The 17,590-nt window shown below is 42.1% G+C and overlaps 1 protein-coding gene across 1 annotated transcript in view; it reads right to left on the bottom strand.

Moving 5' to 3' along the window:
* ARHGEF11 (Rho guanine nucleotide exchange factor 11) overlaps nt 1-17,590 on the bottom strand; it is a 229,429-nt gene that overhangs the window by 29,067 nt on the left and 182,772 nt on the right. Inside the window, exons 10-12 of the mRNA XM_007948600.1 lie at nt 3,207-3,281; nt 2,884-2,985; nt 992-1,090 (exon numbers count right to left, since the gene is read on the bottom strand). Of these exons, the coding sequence (XP_007946791.1) occupies nt 992-1,090; nt 2,884-2,985; nt 3,207-3,281 (276 nt within the window). The remainder of the gene's footprint in view (nt 1-991; nt 1,091-2,883; nt 2,986-3,206; nt 3,282-17,590) is intronic.

Raw genomic sequence — 17,590 nt, 5'->3', positions numbered from 1 at the left:
TTACAGAGTAAATTCACTTTTCATACAGCAGTTCACATATACTTTGTCTCATGTCATTGACCAAAATTTACAATGCAGCAGCTCCCCTCCCACTTCCTCCCCATAGTTACCTCCTCCCAGTGTCCATCCCTTCATACTGTTCTGCACCCTGAGCTATCTCCCTGTGCATAAGCAGCCCTTCCTTCTCCCATGATTGTTCTCTCCAGGGCGTGTGTCTACTTGAGGTAAATGTTTAACTCACTTGCCTGTACTCTGTTTGGCTGGAAACCACAGGTGTGGGTTCAATTCCAGACCTGAAGGGCAACTAGGGGCCATAGTCTCAGTGGTTACACCAGGCTCCATTGGACCAGCAAACCTGGTCCCCACCTTCTTTTTTTATTTTTTTTGCCTCCAAATGATTTTGAGTTTTGTACCACATTGTTCTTCCTCTTTATGCAGGATCTCCTACATTCCTTCCAAGTGGATGGCAGTGGTAGCTGGGTACCATCTAGTTCTTCTGGTCTCATAGTTGTATAGGTTGCAGATCGGATGGTGTACCAGTTGCTAGGACTGATTGTTTCCATTAATTTTGGTTTTCTTCTTTCTTCTTGACGAGGAGAGACCCGTTGTTGCATCTAGATGGCAGCTTCCTAGCTTTTAAGGTCCCAGTAGCTACTCGCCAAAGTAGGAGGTGGAGCAATGTTTTGTATAGTATGTTATGCCAATTGAGTTTGATGTCCCCTGCGACTATGGTCCCAAGCCCGCAGGATCAACTACTCGGTCCCTCTGGGTAGCTGGCTGTGACCAAGTAATGACCATAACCTTGCCCCTTGTCAGCTCTACTATACACCTGGGAATTCTGATCATTCACATGAACTTATAGGCCCATTGCCCAGACTTCTTTTTAAGACTCTATCTACATGCAGCCTGAATGTTTTGCTTAGTTTTCTCTCTGCCTGTTAGTGGTCCAAAGAGTATAATAAAATTATGATTCAATCCATTATGGCCTTACCGCATTTTTCTCTAGGAAAATATTCCAGATGTCTTTCCCCAAGCTTCGGGAATCTTTGGGGTTTGTCTGCTGATAAACTTCTGCACACAAGTAAAAAAGCTAGGAAGAGAGAGAAAATGAGTTAGAGCAGTACTGCTCAACTGGGGGTGATTTTGCCCTCGAGGAGACATATGGAAATGTCTGGATACATTTTTAGATGTCACAACTGGGAGAGAAGGTTGCTTATGGCATTTAGTGGGTAGAAGCCAGGGATGTGGCTAAATTCTAACCTTGGATTGGAACGTTTCAGAAATGTGAGAGAAATAATGCCCTCTTAACTTCCAACATGATCACCCTTTAACTCTGTACCCTCTCTACATGTGGTGGTTATGTTTGTGTGTCAACTTGGCGGGGCCTGGTTGAGTGGCTGGGCATCTGGTGGTAGTTATTCCCCATAATGAGACTGGGAATCAACTCTAGGGTGGGATCTACCACAAGCAGCTGAGTAGCTGCTTTGGGTATGTGGTCTTCTTCCCGTATATAAGCAGCAGCTCTGGGAATGGTCTCTAACTTATGGCACGCTTGGACCCTGCATGTAGCCGTGTCGTTGTTCAGCAGCCTGCCATGCTCTGCCGACCTTGGGAATGACAATGGACTTAAGTTAATGGTCTGCCATATGGTTTGGTAACATCAGGACTGTGCCTTTTTACTTGTCAACCTTGGGCTTCTCAGCCTCAGCAGCCAGCAGCTGTCTGAGTGAAGAAATGCCTCTAGCTCCAGTGGGCTGGGAGCAGGAGGCAGAGCTGGACCCCAAGGTTGAGGGGCTTTCACCTAGCCTGGAACTTTGAAGTTGGACTTAAAGCCTCCAAACTGTAAGAGAAGAAACTCCTGTTTGTTAAGGCCATCTCATATGTGGCAGAGTGGCACTAGGTAACTACAACACTACACTTGGTATTTTACATATGTTCTATACTTCTTTATATATTGTTTCCCATGTTTTATTTTTCTTTGTTGATGTACCATGTCTTCATTCAGGAATGCTTCTGAGACACCTGCACATGGGACTTACACACAGGTGTCCAACAATCTGTTAAACAAACGGATATTCATTCTGGCTTGTGATGGTGATAGTTCCAGAAAGAAAAAAATAGCAGTCCATGCCTTGGACAAGAAATTTACTCTGAAAATCATGACATTAACTTTTCTTCCCCGGCTTCCCTTGCTTTGTTAGCAGCTGAGCAACACTAGAAGGTCTGGTAAGGCTGCTGCTCTGAGCACCGCCTCAGGATACGCCAGCCTCCATCCCTCATGTTCCCTTGTCTTCACCTTCGACTCCAAAACCTGTCATCGCCTGGCCCCTCTGCCAAACTTTATTGTAGTAACATTGTGTATTTGCAAAGGCCATTCTCTCACCTCCTCACCATCAGCCTGCATCCACTTTCATTCAAAAAACTCTAGAAAGCTCATCTTCTCAAAGAAGCCTTCCAAAACTCATCAAGAATGACAGTTTTCCTGCCCTAGCTCTCTCTCTCCTCCCTACGCTAATGATGTCATTAACTGTATCATTGTTGTTGTTGTTGTTGTTGTTGTTATGTGCCATCGAGTCAAACCCGACTCATAGCGACCCCTCCTTGGGTTTCCAAGGCAGTATCACTACGGAAGTAGGATTGCCCAACCTTCCTTCTGAGGAGTGGCTGGTGGGTTTGAATCACCAGCCGTCTGGTTAGCAGGCAAGTATCTTAGCCACTATGCTACCAGAGCTCCCTAACTGTATCATAGACACTAAAAAAAAAAAAAAAAAAAGGGATGCCAATCCAGGGTCTGACTTGTAACACCCAGAGAGCAAAGATAGAGGCTACTAAGTCTTTTTGGCAAGCACAAGCAGGCAATCAAGTCTGATGCTTCTGACTTACCAGTGGACTGGGGTCCGCCTGAGAGAAGATGTAACGTAGAAAAACTCCCAAGTGAGCTGGACGTGACTTCAGTTTTTCAAGATCCTGGAATATGATGTCACTCTGGAAGGCAGAAGGATGTATATGGCTGTGAGGCACAGAGACAGTATACAGAAACCCAGCCTGCTCCAGCTTAGCTCCCGTATCATCCACCTTCCAGGGTTTATAAGCTGTGTCACCCTCCCCCATGCTCTCTTCCAAGCTGACACCAGTCAAACTGCTCTAGTGGACAGCAGCTTGTACGACTGAAGAATGATGAAAGGAGAAAACAAGGAAACTGTTACCTCGTTGTTGAAATAACCCGGGTCATAATCTTCCTCTGGGCCAATAATTAAAGGCTTTGGGCTTTGATCTACGCCCTAGGAAAGAGTCAAGTTGTAGAGATCAGAGGTTAGAGGACAGGGAATTCAACTCCCTCAATGAAGTCTGCTTAGTAATAGCACAGCACTCACAAGGAAAGCCACACCGGTCTGGTAAAAGCTGGCACCACCCCTTCTTCCCCCCGCCAAATCTCAGACAACAGATGAAATGATTTCCACTCTGCAAGAAGTCAACTGCTTCTGGGTGGGGCAGAGCAGCCTCAGAACAGTCTAGTCACATGACATGTAAAGATGGGAAGTGAGAGAAAATGTTCTCTTCCTGTTTGTGAAAGATCTAGGGAGAGAATGTCAAACATAATAAGAACCTATAGCTCCAACAAAACAAAAAGCCAGCCAACAGCCAACAGCAGAGAGACTAAAAGCATTCCTCTTGAAAATAGGAACCAGACAAGGATGCCACTCTTATTCAAATTGTACAGGAAATCCTAGCTAGAGCAATAAGGCAAGAAAGGGAAATAAAATGCATCCAAGTAGCTAAGGATAATACGATTTTCTACACAGAAAATCCCAGAGAATCCACAAGAAAGCTACTAGAACTAATAGAAGGATCTAGCAAGTGGCAGGGTATAAGATCAACATACAAAAATCAGTTGGAGTCCAAAAAGAAACACTTACATACACAATACTGCATTATCAGTAATAACAAACATTCATTTATGAGTAGACACATAGGTAGACAGGTTGAATCATCAGGTATGTCTAGACAAAAGAGAATATACCTATGACCATATATAAGGCTGGCAGACAATATTTCTACACACGTATTTGTTTGTGCTATAAGAATGTCCATATAAATAGAACAGGGGACAAAGTTACAATAACTTCTTAGCCACAGCCAAACCAACCCAAGGGACCATGGCTGCAGGGGACATCAAGCTCAACTTGTGTAATATACTATATAAAAACATTGATCTGTAATCTACTTTGGTGAGTATCGACTAGGAAAATCTTGCAAGTGGCCATCTAGATGCAACAATTGGTCTTCCTTGTCCAGAGCAAAGAATGAAGAAATCCAAAGACACATGGACACAATTAGTCCAAGGGACTAGTGGACCATGTGAACCTCAGCCTATATGACCACAAGACCAGAAGCACTAGATGGTGCCCAGCTACCACTGTCAACAATACAGAAAGGGATCAGTGCAGGAGATCCTAGATAGAGTGGGAGAAAAATGTGCAATAAACTTAAATTCATAAAAAGACCAGGCTTACTGGTCTGACGGAATACAGACCCTAGTCACCCTTGAGGCCTGGAACTGAACTCATTCCTGTGGTTTCCAGCCAAACAGACAGGCATATAAGGTGAACATTTACACCCAGTAGGTACACTCCTTAGAAAAGTCAACCATGGGAGATCAGAAGGGTAGTGTTTGCACAGGGAGGTAGTTCAAAAGGCAGGAATGCATAGGAAAGGACACAAGGAAAAGGTAATTACAGAGAGGAAGTGGGAAATGAACTGTTACATTATGGGGATTGCAATTAATGTCATGAAACAAAATGCACATGAACTGCTGTATGGAAAATGAATGTGCTCTGTAAACTTTCACCCAAATCACAAAACTCAGTTGGAGTCCTCTATGCTAACAGACAGAAGCCCAAAAAGGAAATCAGGAAAGCAATACTGTTTACAATAGCCCCCTAAAAGATAAAATACTTGGATGCACTGGAGTAAATTGCTTGGTATGGCCTTTCTAGCCATGGTCTTTGTAACTCCCACTAGAAGACTGGTTAGGACTATGCAAATGTGAAGTGCTTGTGGCCCACAAATAAGGTGTATGAAACTCTAACATGGGGATTGGTCAGTTTTGCAGAGATGGAAAAGAGGAATCTTACTACCATCAGGAAAGAAGAGCCAGGAGTGGAACATATCCTTGAACCTGAGCTCCCTGCCCTGAACCTCCTCAACCCAGGAGACAGAGAGAGAGTGGTAGAACTTTGCTGAGATGGAGAGAAGCAGCAACAGAGAAAACAGTGGCAGCAGACTTGACAGGAGACAGTGTAGGGGGCTTTCAAATGCATGGAGCAAGAAAACTGAGTGCCACTGGGCTGAAGTTTGCTGGTGGAATAGGGTGCTTCTAGGCATTTACTGCAGGGCTAAAAGAGCTTTGTAACACTTGCCTGAGCAGAACAGAAGCCAAGGGACTGCGGAGCCAAAAGGTCAACGGCCAGAGAGAGGCACTGTTGAGAAGAGGCTGTCGTGAATGAAGAACTGTATCCTCAGTTGTTCCTGATCCTGAATTGTAGCCTGTCATGTCCCTAATAAACTCCATAACCGTGAGTACTGTGTGTGAGTTCTGTGTGGCCAGTGCTACAAATTATTGAACCCAGCAGAGAAGTAGAGAGTGCCATGAGAGGTAGAGTAGATGTCACACTTGTAAAAAGGATAGACAGTGTCCGACCTCTGTCTCACAGGAGTCAGCCTTGGGCTATTGATCTTGATCCTTCTCCCCTCTTATGACATTAGAAGAGGTCAGAGACTGTCACATGCCAATTTTGCATTAGGAATAAATCTAACTAGCGACATAAAAAATTTATACAAAGAAAACTATGAAACGCTACTCTAAGAAATCCAAACAAGACCTACATAAATTAAAAATAAAACAAAAAACACGGATAGGAAAACTTAACATTGTTGAAATGTCAATTCTACTGAAAGCAATCTATAGATATAATGCAATCTTGATCCAAATTCCAACAACTTTCCTTAATGAGATGGAAAAACTAATCACCAACTTCATATGGGAAGGAAAGAGGCTCCAGGTAAGTAAAACATTACTGAAGAACAACAAAGTAGGAACCCTCACACTTCTCCATCTCAGAATCTATTAAACAGCCACAGCAGTCAAAACACTCTGGCACCTGTACAATGACAGATACACAGACCAGTGGAACAGAATTGAGAACCTAGAAGTAAACCCATCTATCTAGGGACAGACAGCTGATCTTCAAAAAAGGGCTAAATCCATTAAATGAGGAAGAGATAGTCTCTTTAATAAATGATTCTAATAAAACTAGATACCTATTCACAGAAAAATGAAACAGGAGCCACACCTTACACCCTTCACAAAAACTAATTAAAAATGGATCAAAGACTTGACTACAAAACCTGAAACTATAAAGTTCATGGAAGAACCTGTTGTTGTTGTCAGGTGCTGTCGAGTCGCTTCCGACTCATAGCGACCCCATGCACAGCAGAAGGAAACACCGCCCAATCCCGTGCCAGCTCCATGATCCTTGCTATACTTGAGGCCACTGTCACAGCCGCCATGTCAATCCATCTCATTGAAGGCCTTCCCCTCTTTCATCGACCCTACACCTTACCAAGCATGACATCCTTTTGCAGGGAATGGTCCGCTCTGACAACGTGACCAAAGTAGGTGAGATGAAGTCTGGCCATTCTCGCTTCCAGGGAGCATCTCGGCTGCACTTCTTCCAGGACAGATCTGTTAGTTCTTTTGGTAGTCCATAGTACCTTCAGCATTCTTCACCAGCACCACAACTGAAAAGCATCAACTCTTCTTCGGTCTTCCTTATTCATTGTCCAGCTCTCACATGCATATGAGGTGACTGGAAATATCATGGCCTGTGTCAGGCGCACCTTAGTCCTCAAGGAGACATCCTTGCTCCTCAGCACGTGAAAGAGTTCTTTTGCAGCTGACCTATCCTATGCTACATGTCGTCTAATGTCCTGACTGCTGCTTCCATTGGCCTCAACTGTAGAACCAAGCAACGTGAATTCTTTGACAACCTCTATCTTTTCTCCATTTATCGTGATGCTGCTTATTGGTCCAGTTGTGAGGATTTTTGTCTTCTTTATATTGAGATGTAATCCATACTACAGACTGTGCTCCTCAATCTTCATCAGTAAACAGATGCTCCATTGGAGGCACTTACTTGGTTATGCCAAGAGATTTGGAAGACAGCTACCTGGCCAAATGACTGGAATAGATCCATATTTGTGTCCATTCCAAAGAAAGGTGGATCCCACATAATGTGGAAATTATCAAACAATATCATTGATATTGCATGCAAGTAAGATCTTACTGAAGATAATTCAAAAACGATTGCAGCAGTATATTGACAGAACTTCCAGAGGTGCAAGCTGGATTCAGAAGAGGACATGGAACAAGGGATATCACTGCTGATGTCAGATGGATCTTGGCTTAAAGCAAAGAATACCAGAAAGATGTTTACTTGTGTTTTATTAACTATGCAAAGACATTTGATTGTGTGGATCATAACAAATTGTGGATGACACTGAGAAGATTGGGAATTCCCGAACACTTGATTGTGCTCATGAGGAATCTGTACATAGACCAGGAGGCTGTTGTTAGAAATGAACAAGGGGACACTACATGGTTTAAAACCAAGAAGGGAGTGCGTCAGGATTGTATCCTTTCCCCATACTTATTCAATCTGTATGCTGAGCAAGTAATTCGAGAAGCTGGACTATATGAAGAAGAATGTGGCATCAAGATTGGAGGAAGAATAATTAACAACCTGTGATACGCTGATGACACAACTTTGCTTGTCGAAGTGAGGATGACTTGAAGCACTTACTGATGAAGATTGAAGAATACAGTCTGCAGTTTGGATTACATCTCAATATAAAGAAAACAAAAATCTGCACAACTGGACTATAAGCAGCATCATGATAAATGGAGAAAAGATTGAAGTTATCATAGACTTCACATTGCTTGGTTCTACAATTGATGCCAATGGAAGCAGCAGTCAGGACATTGGATGATATACAGCACTGGGCAAGATGGCTGCAAGGAACCTCTTTCAAGTGCTGAGGAGCAAGGATGTCTCCTCGAGGACTAAGGTGTGCCTGACACAAGCTATGATATTTTCAATCACCTTGTATGTATGTGACAGCTGGACAATGAATAAGGAAGACCGAAGAAGAATTGATGCTTTTCAGTTGTGGTGCTGGAGAAGAATGCTGAAAGTACCATGGACTGCTAAAAGAACTAACAGATCGGTCCTGGAAGAAGTACAGTCAGAATGCTCCTTGAAAGTGAGAATGGCCAGACTTCGTTCACCTACTTTGGTCATGCTGTCAGAAGGGACCATTTCCTGGAGAAGGATGTCATGCTTGGTAAGGTGGAGGGCTGACGAAAGAGGGGAAGGCCCTTAATGAGATGGACTGACAGAGTGGCTGCGACAATGGGCTCAAGTATAGCAAGGATCATGAAGCTGGTGCAGGAACAGGTGGTGTTTCGTTCTGCTGTGCATAGGGTCGCTATGAGTTGGACATGACTTGACGGAACCTAACAACAACATGCAGAGGGGAGTGTGTCTAAGACCATGTTTAGGGTTGGCAGACAATGTTTTTACAAGTGTATTTGTATGTTCTGTAAGAATTCCCAAGTGTATAGTAGAGCTGACAAGGGACAAGTTTGTAGTCACTTCTTGGGCACAGCCATCTACGTAGCCAAAGTAACTAAGCAGTTGAACATGTGGCCTCGGGACCATAGCTGCAGGGGACATCAAACTCAACTGGCATACCACAATATACTGCTCCACATCCTAGTTTGGCAAGTAGTGACTGGGATCTTAAAATCTTGCTAGTAGCCATCTAGATGCAACAATGGGTCTCTCCTTATCCAGAGCAAAGAAGAATGAAGAAAACCAAAGATTCATGGAAGCAATTAGTCCAAATGACTGGTACAGCATGCGATCCTCAGCCTATACGACTTTGAGTGCAGGAGAACTAGGTGGTGCCCGGCTATCATTGTAAACCACTCGGAGGGGGATCTATGTAGGAGATCCTGGATAGAGTGAGAGAACAATGTAGAACAAAACTCAAAATCATTTGGGAGGGGGAAAGGTAACCAGGTTTGCTGGTCTGATAGAGCCTGATGGAACCATTGAGACTATGGCCCCTAGCTGACCTTCAGGTCTGGAATTGAATGCATGCCTGTGGCTTCCAGCCAAACAAAAGATAGGCATATGAGGTGAACATTTACACTGGATAGATATACTCCTAGGAGAGAACAATCATGGGAGAATAGAAGGGCTGTGTACATATAGGAACATAGCTCAGGGGGCAGGAGTGCATGGAGGGAAGGACACAGGGAAGAGATAACCATGGGGAAGAATTGGGAAGGGAGCTGTTGCACTGTGGTAAATTGTAGTCAATATCATGAGACAAAGTGTACGTGAAGTGCTGTATGGAAAGTGAATTTGCTCTGTAAGCTTTCACCCAAATCACAATTTAAAAAAAAAAAAAAAAAGATTTATAGCCTCAGAAACCGAATGGTTGGTGCTATGAGTTGGAATCGATTCAAGGGCAATGAGTTTGTTTTTCGTGGTATATAGGTAAGTATGTATGCTAAATAGTTGAGGGAAGCCATATGGGAGTACACTCATGTACATGTATGTGTGTGTATGTATATGTGTGTGTGTGTATATATATATATATACGGTTATGGATATTTCTACAAATATACCTGTAAATGTTCCATGCATATTCATATGTATAATAAAACACATAAGGAGCACAGTTACAGAAACTACCAGACTCGAAGGCTTAGGACTGCAGTCTCAGGGGACATCTTGGTCAACTGGCAAGACACAGTTCATAAAGATAATATTCTATGTCCTAGTTTGTTAAGTAGTGTGTATGGTCCTAAAAGCTGGCTAAGAAGAAACTATTGGTCTCTTCTTACCTGCAGCAAAGGAGAATGAAGAAAACTGAAGATTCACAGAAGCAGAAAGTCCAAAGGACTAGTGGCCCACATAAACCACAGCCTCTTTGAATATAGGACCTGAAGAACTAGATGGTGCTTGGTAACCACTACTGACCACTCTGACCAGGACAACAATAGAAGGTCCTGGTTAGAATGGGTAAAAACTATAGATCAAAATTCTCTTACAAAAAAAAAAAAAAAGACCAGACTTACTGGTCTGAAAGAGACTGGAGGAACCCCTGAGACTACTGCTCTAAGACAATCTTCCAACTTGAAACTGTAGACACTCCTGGAGGCCACCTTTCAGTCAAACAATAGAGATGCCTATAAGATAAACAATAACATGCATGAAGAATATGTTCCTTAGAACAGTCAACTATGCAAGACCAAAGAGGCAACATTTGCTCAAAATCAAAGACGAAAAGGCAAGGAGGAACAGTGAAACTGGATGAATGGAAACAGGGAACCCAGGGAGGCAATGAGAAAAATGCTGACACATTGTAAGGACTGCAACCAATGTCACAGAACAATTTGTGTATGAGTTAATATTGGAAAACGAATTTGCTATGTAAACCTTCACTAAAAGCAAAATAAAATGCTAAAAAAAGAATTATAGCTCCAGTCGGACTGTTGGGTTAGGGGCTGTGATAGTTGGAGCTGTGTGTCAACTTGGCTGGACCCCAGTTCTGTGTGGTTGTTCCCATGATGGGATCTGATGACTGTGTTCTGAGTGGCCAATCTGCCCAAAGGGAGTTTCCCTAGGGGTGTGGCTGCTTCCCAGGGACATCCTGGGAAGAGAGACACTCTTTGGTGGATTGGGACCCTGGTGTTCTGACTACAACCTTCTGTGAGTGAGCAGCCCACCGCTCGGCCTGGAGATTTTGGATTCGTCTTTTGTTGGAGTCAACAACCAGTGTACTGCCTGCCAGCCTTGAATTTTTCAGCCACCTGCGCTTGAGGAAGCTAAGGCTGCCACCAGCCCAATGTTTCCTCCAGGGACTGTGGACTTGCCAGCTTCTATACGTTTGTAAGCATTTTCCTAAGATAAATTTCTCTCTCTCTCTCTGCTTTGCTGGTTTTTGTGTTTCTCTAGAGAACCCAATCTAACACAGGGGCCTTGTTTCCCTACACAGCCATTCCCACCCCAAACACATACTCTCCAAGTCTAGTGTCCACCACCGTGCTACTCAACAGTCACTGTGTGCCTACTAAGTATGTGTAGTTTGATCTGTCAGAGGGGAGGCTACTAGCGGATCTCCACCTCCTGAACAAAAGGGAAGGGGCTGCTCTTTCTCAAACACTATTTCTATTTCTCTTGCTTGCTCAAGAATCTATGGTAGATCCTCAGTTTAAAAAAAAAAAAAAAATGACTGTTGAGTTGATTCCACCTCATGGTCACCCCATGTGTTTCAGAGTAGAACTGAGCTCCACAGAGTTTTCAAGGCTATGATCTTTTTGGAAGTGGATAGCTAGGCTTTTTTTCTGAGGTGCCTCTGAGTGGATTCAAACCTCCAACCTTTCAGTTAATAGCTGAGTACTTAACCATTTGTGCCACCCAGGGACTCCAGATTCCCATTACCTGTTAAAATCCAAACTCACTGGCCTGGCTTTCTTTATTTCCACCTTATGCCTATCTTAATAAAAATCTAATTCTAACTGATAAGCCATTGACAAAGTATGATGAAAAAGACTTCACTCTGCATAAACTTTTCAGATGCTTCAATGAACAAGTTTTCTCCTAAAGGTTTCCTGAGTTTTCAAAGTGTTTTTTTTTTTTTTTTAACCAACTGTATTTTTCATTCTCAATTTAAACTCCCTCATTTCCAGTGATTCTTCAACATGGGATCTACTTCTGGAATCCACTTGGCTTACTTATGCCTACTTTTTCTAGGACCAAGATACCCTCCTTATCGATTTTCTCCAGGGCCTTTCCTGACAGTTCCTCTTTGAAGTTACTCATTCCTTTTTTTTTAAATTTTATTATTATTATTATTTCTTAAATTGTAATTTGGGTGAAAGTTTACAGATCAAATTAATTTTCCATAGAGCAGTTCATGCACATTTTGTCTCATGATATTGACTGTAATTCCCCACAATGTAATAGCTCTCTTCCCACTTCCTCCTGTAGTTACCTCTTCCCTGGGTCCTTCCCTCCCATGCACTCTCACTTCCTCAGCTGTCTCCATGTGCAAACACTGCCCTTCTTTTCTCCCATGATTGATCGCTCCAAGTAGTGTATCTACCTGATATAAATGTTCATTTGATATGCCTATTATTTGGCTGGAAGCCACAGGCGTGGGTTCAATCTAGACCTGAAGGGTAGCTAGGGGCCATAGCCTCAGGGGTCTCAGCAGGCTCTATCAGACCAACAGACCTGGTCTTTTTAATTGTTATGATTTTGAGTTTTGTTCCACATTCTGTCCCCCCCCCCCCTTTTTTTTTTGTCATCCTGGATACTTACAGGCCGTATGCTCAGAATGATTACATTACAGAATGTGAAAGACCCAGAAGGTATCTGAGATCAAAATCCATCAAGCATTCATAATTGAAAATAGGGAAGCCCAGAGAGATTGAACGGCATGGCATGCTCAAAGTTGCACAACCAGGACTGATTACGTTCTATTCGTATTTCTCAGATACATCCTGAATGTCCTCTTCTCCTGTAAGACACTAACTAGTCTCTGAATTCCTCTGGGTCCAGGATCCCCAGGGGTAGCTGGATAACCAATTCTGGGTCAAATTTGAAAGCACTAAGATTTTGAGGGCAGGTTTTTTTTTTTTTTTTTTTTAAGTCTTTACAAGTATGTATGTGTATGTATGTCTCTCTCTCTCTGTGAGAGATTATAATCAAGTATTACAATATTATATAATACTTGATTTTATTATAATAAGCATATTCTGTTTTTATAAGCTAGAGAGAGAGAAAGACAGACAGACAGACAGAAATAGGGAGCTCTGGTGGCATAGTGCTTAAGGCATTTGACTGCTAACTAGAAGGCTGGTGGTTCAAACCCATCAGCCACTCCTCAGAAGGAAGGCTGGGCAATCTACTTCCATAGAGATGCCACCTTGGAAATCCAAGGAGGGGTTGCTATGAGTTAGGACCAACTCGACAGCAGTGAATGTGGTTTATTATAATATTATCTAACTGAAAGTGAGAGTTCCCTGTGATGACAACCCTCCACTGCTGAGAGTTTGGAGTACAGATTAGGTTTCCACCTATGATCTTGTTAATGTTATTATTACTAAAGTATATTATATTATTAGACAGGTAATACGGATCTGAAGTCCCTGAGGATCTGAAGGGTAACAAGCTCAGCTACTAACTGAAAGGCTGGAGGTCTAAATCCGCTCAGAGGTGCCTCAGGAAAAAGGAAAGGAGCCCTGATGGTGCAATGGTTAAGCACTTGATTGCTAACTGAAAGGACAGTAGTTTCAACCTGCCAGTGGCTCTGAGGGAGAAAGTTATGGCAGTCTACATCTGTAAAGATTACAGCCTCAGAAACTGTATGGGGCAGTTTCACTCAAGAAGTTCAAAAGGCTGCATCTTAGATTAGCTCTCCCTAAGATGACATTCTAGGGATAATTTTGTTTAGTCCTGTTCCAAAGTATTCACTCATTCATTCACTGAACATTACGAAGTACATAGGCACTGTGTTACATGTTTAGCATATAAAGATGAGTTAAGCCAAGTAAGGAAATTAGACTTATAAATAAATAATAATAGGAAAGGGTAAATAACAAAGATAGAAGAGGCTGCTTGGAACCCTAAACTACGAAGAGAAAAGACTTATTTACTAAAATCATGATGCTGTCAAAGAGAATTTGGTGATATGTCTGTGTGTGTGGTGGGGTTGGAAGAGGGTTGTGGCAGGAAAGGGACAGGCAGCAAACCCACTGTCTGGGATCATTCACTGAAGTCTGGGAAAGGAGTCCTCTAGATAAGAAGCCTTTGTGAGGAGGAAGCTGGACTGGCTGCCTCAAGCCCACATGGATCACCTAAGATCAGGTTCATCATGGGAGAAAATTAGGCCTGCTTTCATTCATGGGAAGAAGGAAAAGACAGATAAATTAGAGCTAGATTTCAGTTTAGGGGCTAAACTTAACTAACTCACTGACTAATTTGTCAGCTCACTGATGACTAATATTTGACTAAACATTGGGATTACTGTTAGCTCTGTTTTCTTTCTATGCCATCTCTCTCCCGGTATCCAAAACCACTTTAGAGATCTCACCTTCTGAAGAAGGTGAGATTCAGAGATTAATAGGTACCGAGAGTTGAAAAGAATCATAAATCAACACAATCCTTATCAAAATTCCAATAGCCTTGTCTTTCTTTTTACAGAATGGAAAAACCAAAGCAATCTTAAAAAAGAAAAAAGCAGAAGGACTGAACACTTCCCAATTTCAAAATGTAATTTAAAGCTACAGTAATCAAAACGGTATGGTACTGCTATAAAGACAGATAAAGACATTAATGGAGGAGAGTTATAAGTTCAGAAATGAACCCATATACCTACTAAACCAAACCAAACTCACTGCCGTGGAGTCAGATCCAATTCATAGCAACCCCTCCTTGGGTTTCTGAAGCAGTATCACTAGGGAAGTAGATTGCCCAACCTTCCTTTGGAGGAGTGGCTGGTGGGTTTGAACTGCCACCAGAGCTCCTACACATCTACAGTCAACTGATGTTGACAAGGGTGCCAAGAAGAGTCAATGGGTAAAGTCTCTTCAATAAATTGTAATAGGAGAACTGGATTTCCACACAAAAATAATGAAGTTGTACCCACACTTCACACCATATATGAAAATTAACTCAAAATGCATCAATGCCCTAGATATAAGAAACCATAAAACTCTCAGAAGAAGACACAGGGGTAAAGTTTTAAAAAACCGATTCTTAGATATGATACAAAAAACACAAGCAACAAAAGACAAAACAGATAATCTGTACTTTATCAAACTTAAAAACTTTTGGCATCAAAGGATTTTATCAATAAAATGAGGAGACCATCTACAGTGCAGTGAATTGCGTAATACGGCCCTTCTAACCATAGTCCTCCATTTGGTGATGAGCAAATCCTAGCCTCTATGCCTGTTTAGGGTAGGATGTAGCTTGCATCCCACCTTGCTGAGGGGTGTGACGCAAGTCACCACCCTTAGTTTCCTTGACGGTATATGTGAATGTGCTGGCAAAGTCACTCTCTTGCTCTGAATCCTTTGTTTTGTTCATCATTATCTCACCCCTAGGCTTGAGACCTAAGGATTATCTGACCTGATTTGGGTTTGCCAGCCCAAAATCAGCCCCTTTTCTCCATTCTATGTGAGTGAGGAGAATCCTCCAGACCTACACCTGACCATGAATTTGGGTCTTGCCAATTTCCCAGCCTCCACCACCACCTGTGCCATTTCCTTGGCAGTATGAGAGTTCTGAGAGATATTACAGCGAAATATAGAACCCTAAGACAGGAGGAAGAATACTGAGGAGAGGGGGAGGAGGAACTGATGTTAGAGATGATGGAGTGGCACAACAATTTGGAAAACTTGGAGATTTGGGACATTTTTAACCTCTGTCTCATAGGGACCAGCCTTGTGCTGATCCTTCTAAAAGAAATTATTTGAGCATAATCAATAGAATGGGAGAAAATACCTGGTAACCATGTATCTGATCTTAATATCCAGCATATATAAAGAATTCCTATAATTCAACAACAAAAAGGCAAAGAACCCAATTAAAACATGGACAAAGAACTTGAAAAGACATTTTCCAAATATCATAAACAAATGGCCAATAGGCACATGAAAAGATGCTCAATGTCTTTAATCGTTGTTGTTATGTACTGTGGAGTCGGACCCAACTCACAGCGACCCCTCCTTGGGTTTCCGAGGCAGTATCACTATAGAAGGAGATTGTCTAACTTTCCTTCCGAGGAGTGGCTGGTGAGTTTGAACCACCAGCCTTCTGGTTAGCAGTCAAGTACCTTAGGCACTATGCTACCAGAGCTCCCCTTCAGTCATTAGAGAAATGCAAATAAAAAATTTCACCCCCACTAGGATGGCATGACTATCCCAGAAAAAAATGAAAAATAACAACTATTGGTGAGGATGTAGAGAAATCAGAACTCCTGTGCATTGCTGGTAGAAATGTAAAATGGTGCAGCCACTGTGGAAAACAATTTGGAAGCTCCTCAAAAAGTTAAAGATAGAATTACCATATGATCCAGCAATTTTACCCTTAGGTATATAACTAAAAGCAGAACACAGACAAGATACATGTGCACCAATGCTCGCTGCAGCATTATTCATAATGGCCAAAAGGTAGAAACTCAAGTGTCAATCAATAGATAAATAGATAAACTAAATATGGTATAGCTATACCTCATTTTTTTATATATGCATTTTTTTTGCATATAGTTTTTTTTAAAAACATAAAATAAAAAATAAAAACAAATCAAAAGTTGCAGTAGCCCTGCATGGAGCAAGTCTATTGTTGCTGTTTTTCCAACAGCATGTGCTCACTTTGTGTCTCTGTATCACATTTTGGTAATGCTCATATTTCAGATTTTTTTATAATGCTATTATACACTTAATAGATTGCACTATAGTGTAAACATAACTTTTGCATGCACTGGGAAACCAAAAAATCTGTGTGACTTGCTTTACTGCGATATTTGTTTTATTGCAGTGGTCTGGAACTGAATTCAGGTTATGCCTGTACAAACATGTTGTTAGGTACCGTCAATTCATCTCTGACTCATAGCAATCCTATGCACAGCAGAACAAAATACTGCCCGGTGTTGTTCAAGCTTCACGGTATTTGCTATACCTGGGCTCATCGCTGCAGCCATTGTTATCAATCCATCTTGTTGAGGGCCTTCCCCCTTTTCATTGACCCTCCACTTTACCAAGCATGATATCCTTCTCCAGGGAATGGTTCCTTCTGACAACATGACAATAGTGGGTGAGATGAAGTTTGGCCATTCTCACTTCCAAGAAGGATTCTGGTTGCACTTCTTCCAGGACAGATTTATTAGTCCTTTTAGCAGTCCATGGTACTCTTAGCATTCTTCTCCAACACCACAACTCAAAAGCATCAACTCTTCTTCAGTCTTTCTTATTCATTGTCCAGCTCTCACATGCATAAGAGGCGAATGTAAATACCCTGGCTTGGGTTCGGTGCACCTTCGTCTTCAAGGAGACATCTTTGCTCTTCATCACTTGAAAGAGATCTTTTGCAGCAGATTTGCTCAGTGCAATCATGTCTGATGTCTTGACTGCTGTTTCCACTGGTGTTGATTGCAGAACCAAGTAATATGAAGTCCTTGACAACTTGAATCTTTTCTCCATCCACTGTGAAGCTGTTTATTGGACCAGATGTGAGGATTTTTGTGTTTTCTTTCTGTTGAGGTGTAATCTATACTGCAGACTGTAGCCTTTAATTTTCATCAGTAAGTACTTCAAAGTCATCCTCACTTTCAGCAAAGTTGTGTCATCTGCATATTGCAGGTTGTTAATGAGTCTTCCTTCATTCCTGATGCCACATTCTTCTTCATATAATTTAGCTTCTTGGATTATTTGCTCAGCATACAAATT

The sequence above is a fragment of the Orycteropus afer genome, unplaced genomic scaffold (assembly GCF_000298275.1).
Source record: "Orycteropus afer afer isolate SDZICR_OR568_19922 unplaced genomic scaffold, OryAfe1.0 scaffold00217, whole genome shotgun sequence".
In the NCBI taxonomy this organism is placed as follows: Eukaryota; Metazoa; Chordata; class Mammalia; order Tubulidentata; family Orycteropodidae; genus Orycteropus; species Orycteropus afer.
Note: the sequence above shows the minus strand (reverse complement) of the source record. Positions and strands in the feature narration are given on the sequence as shown.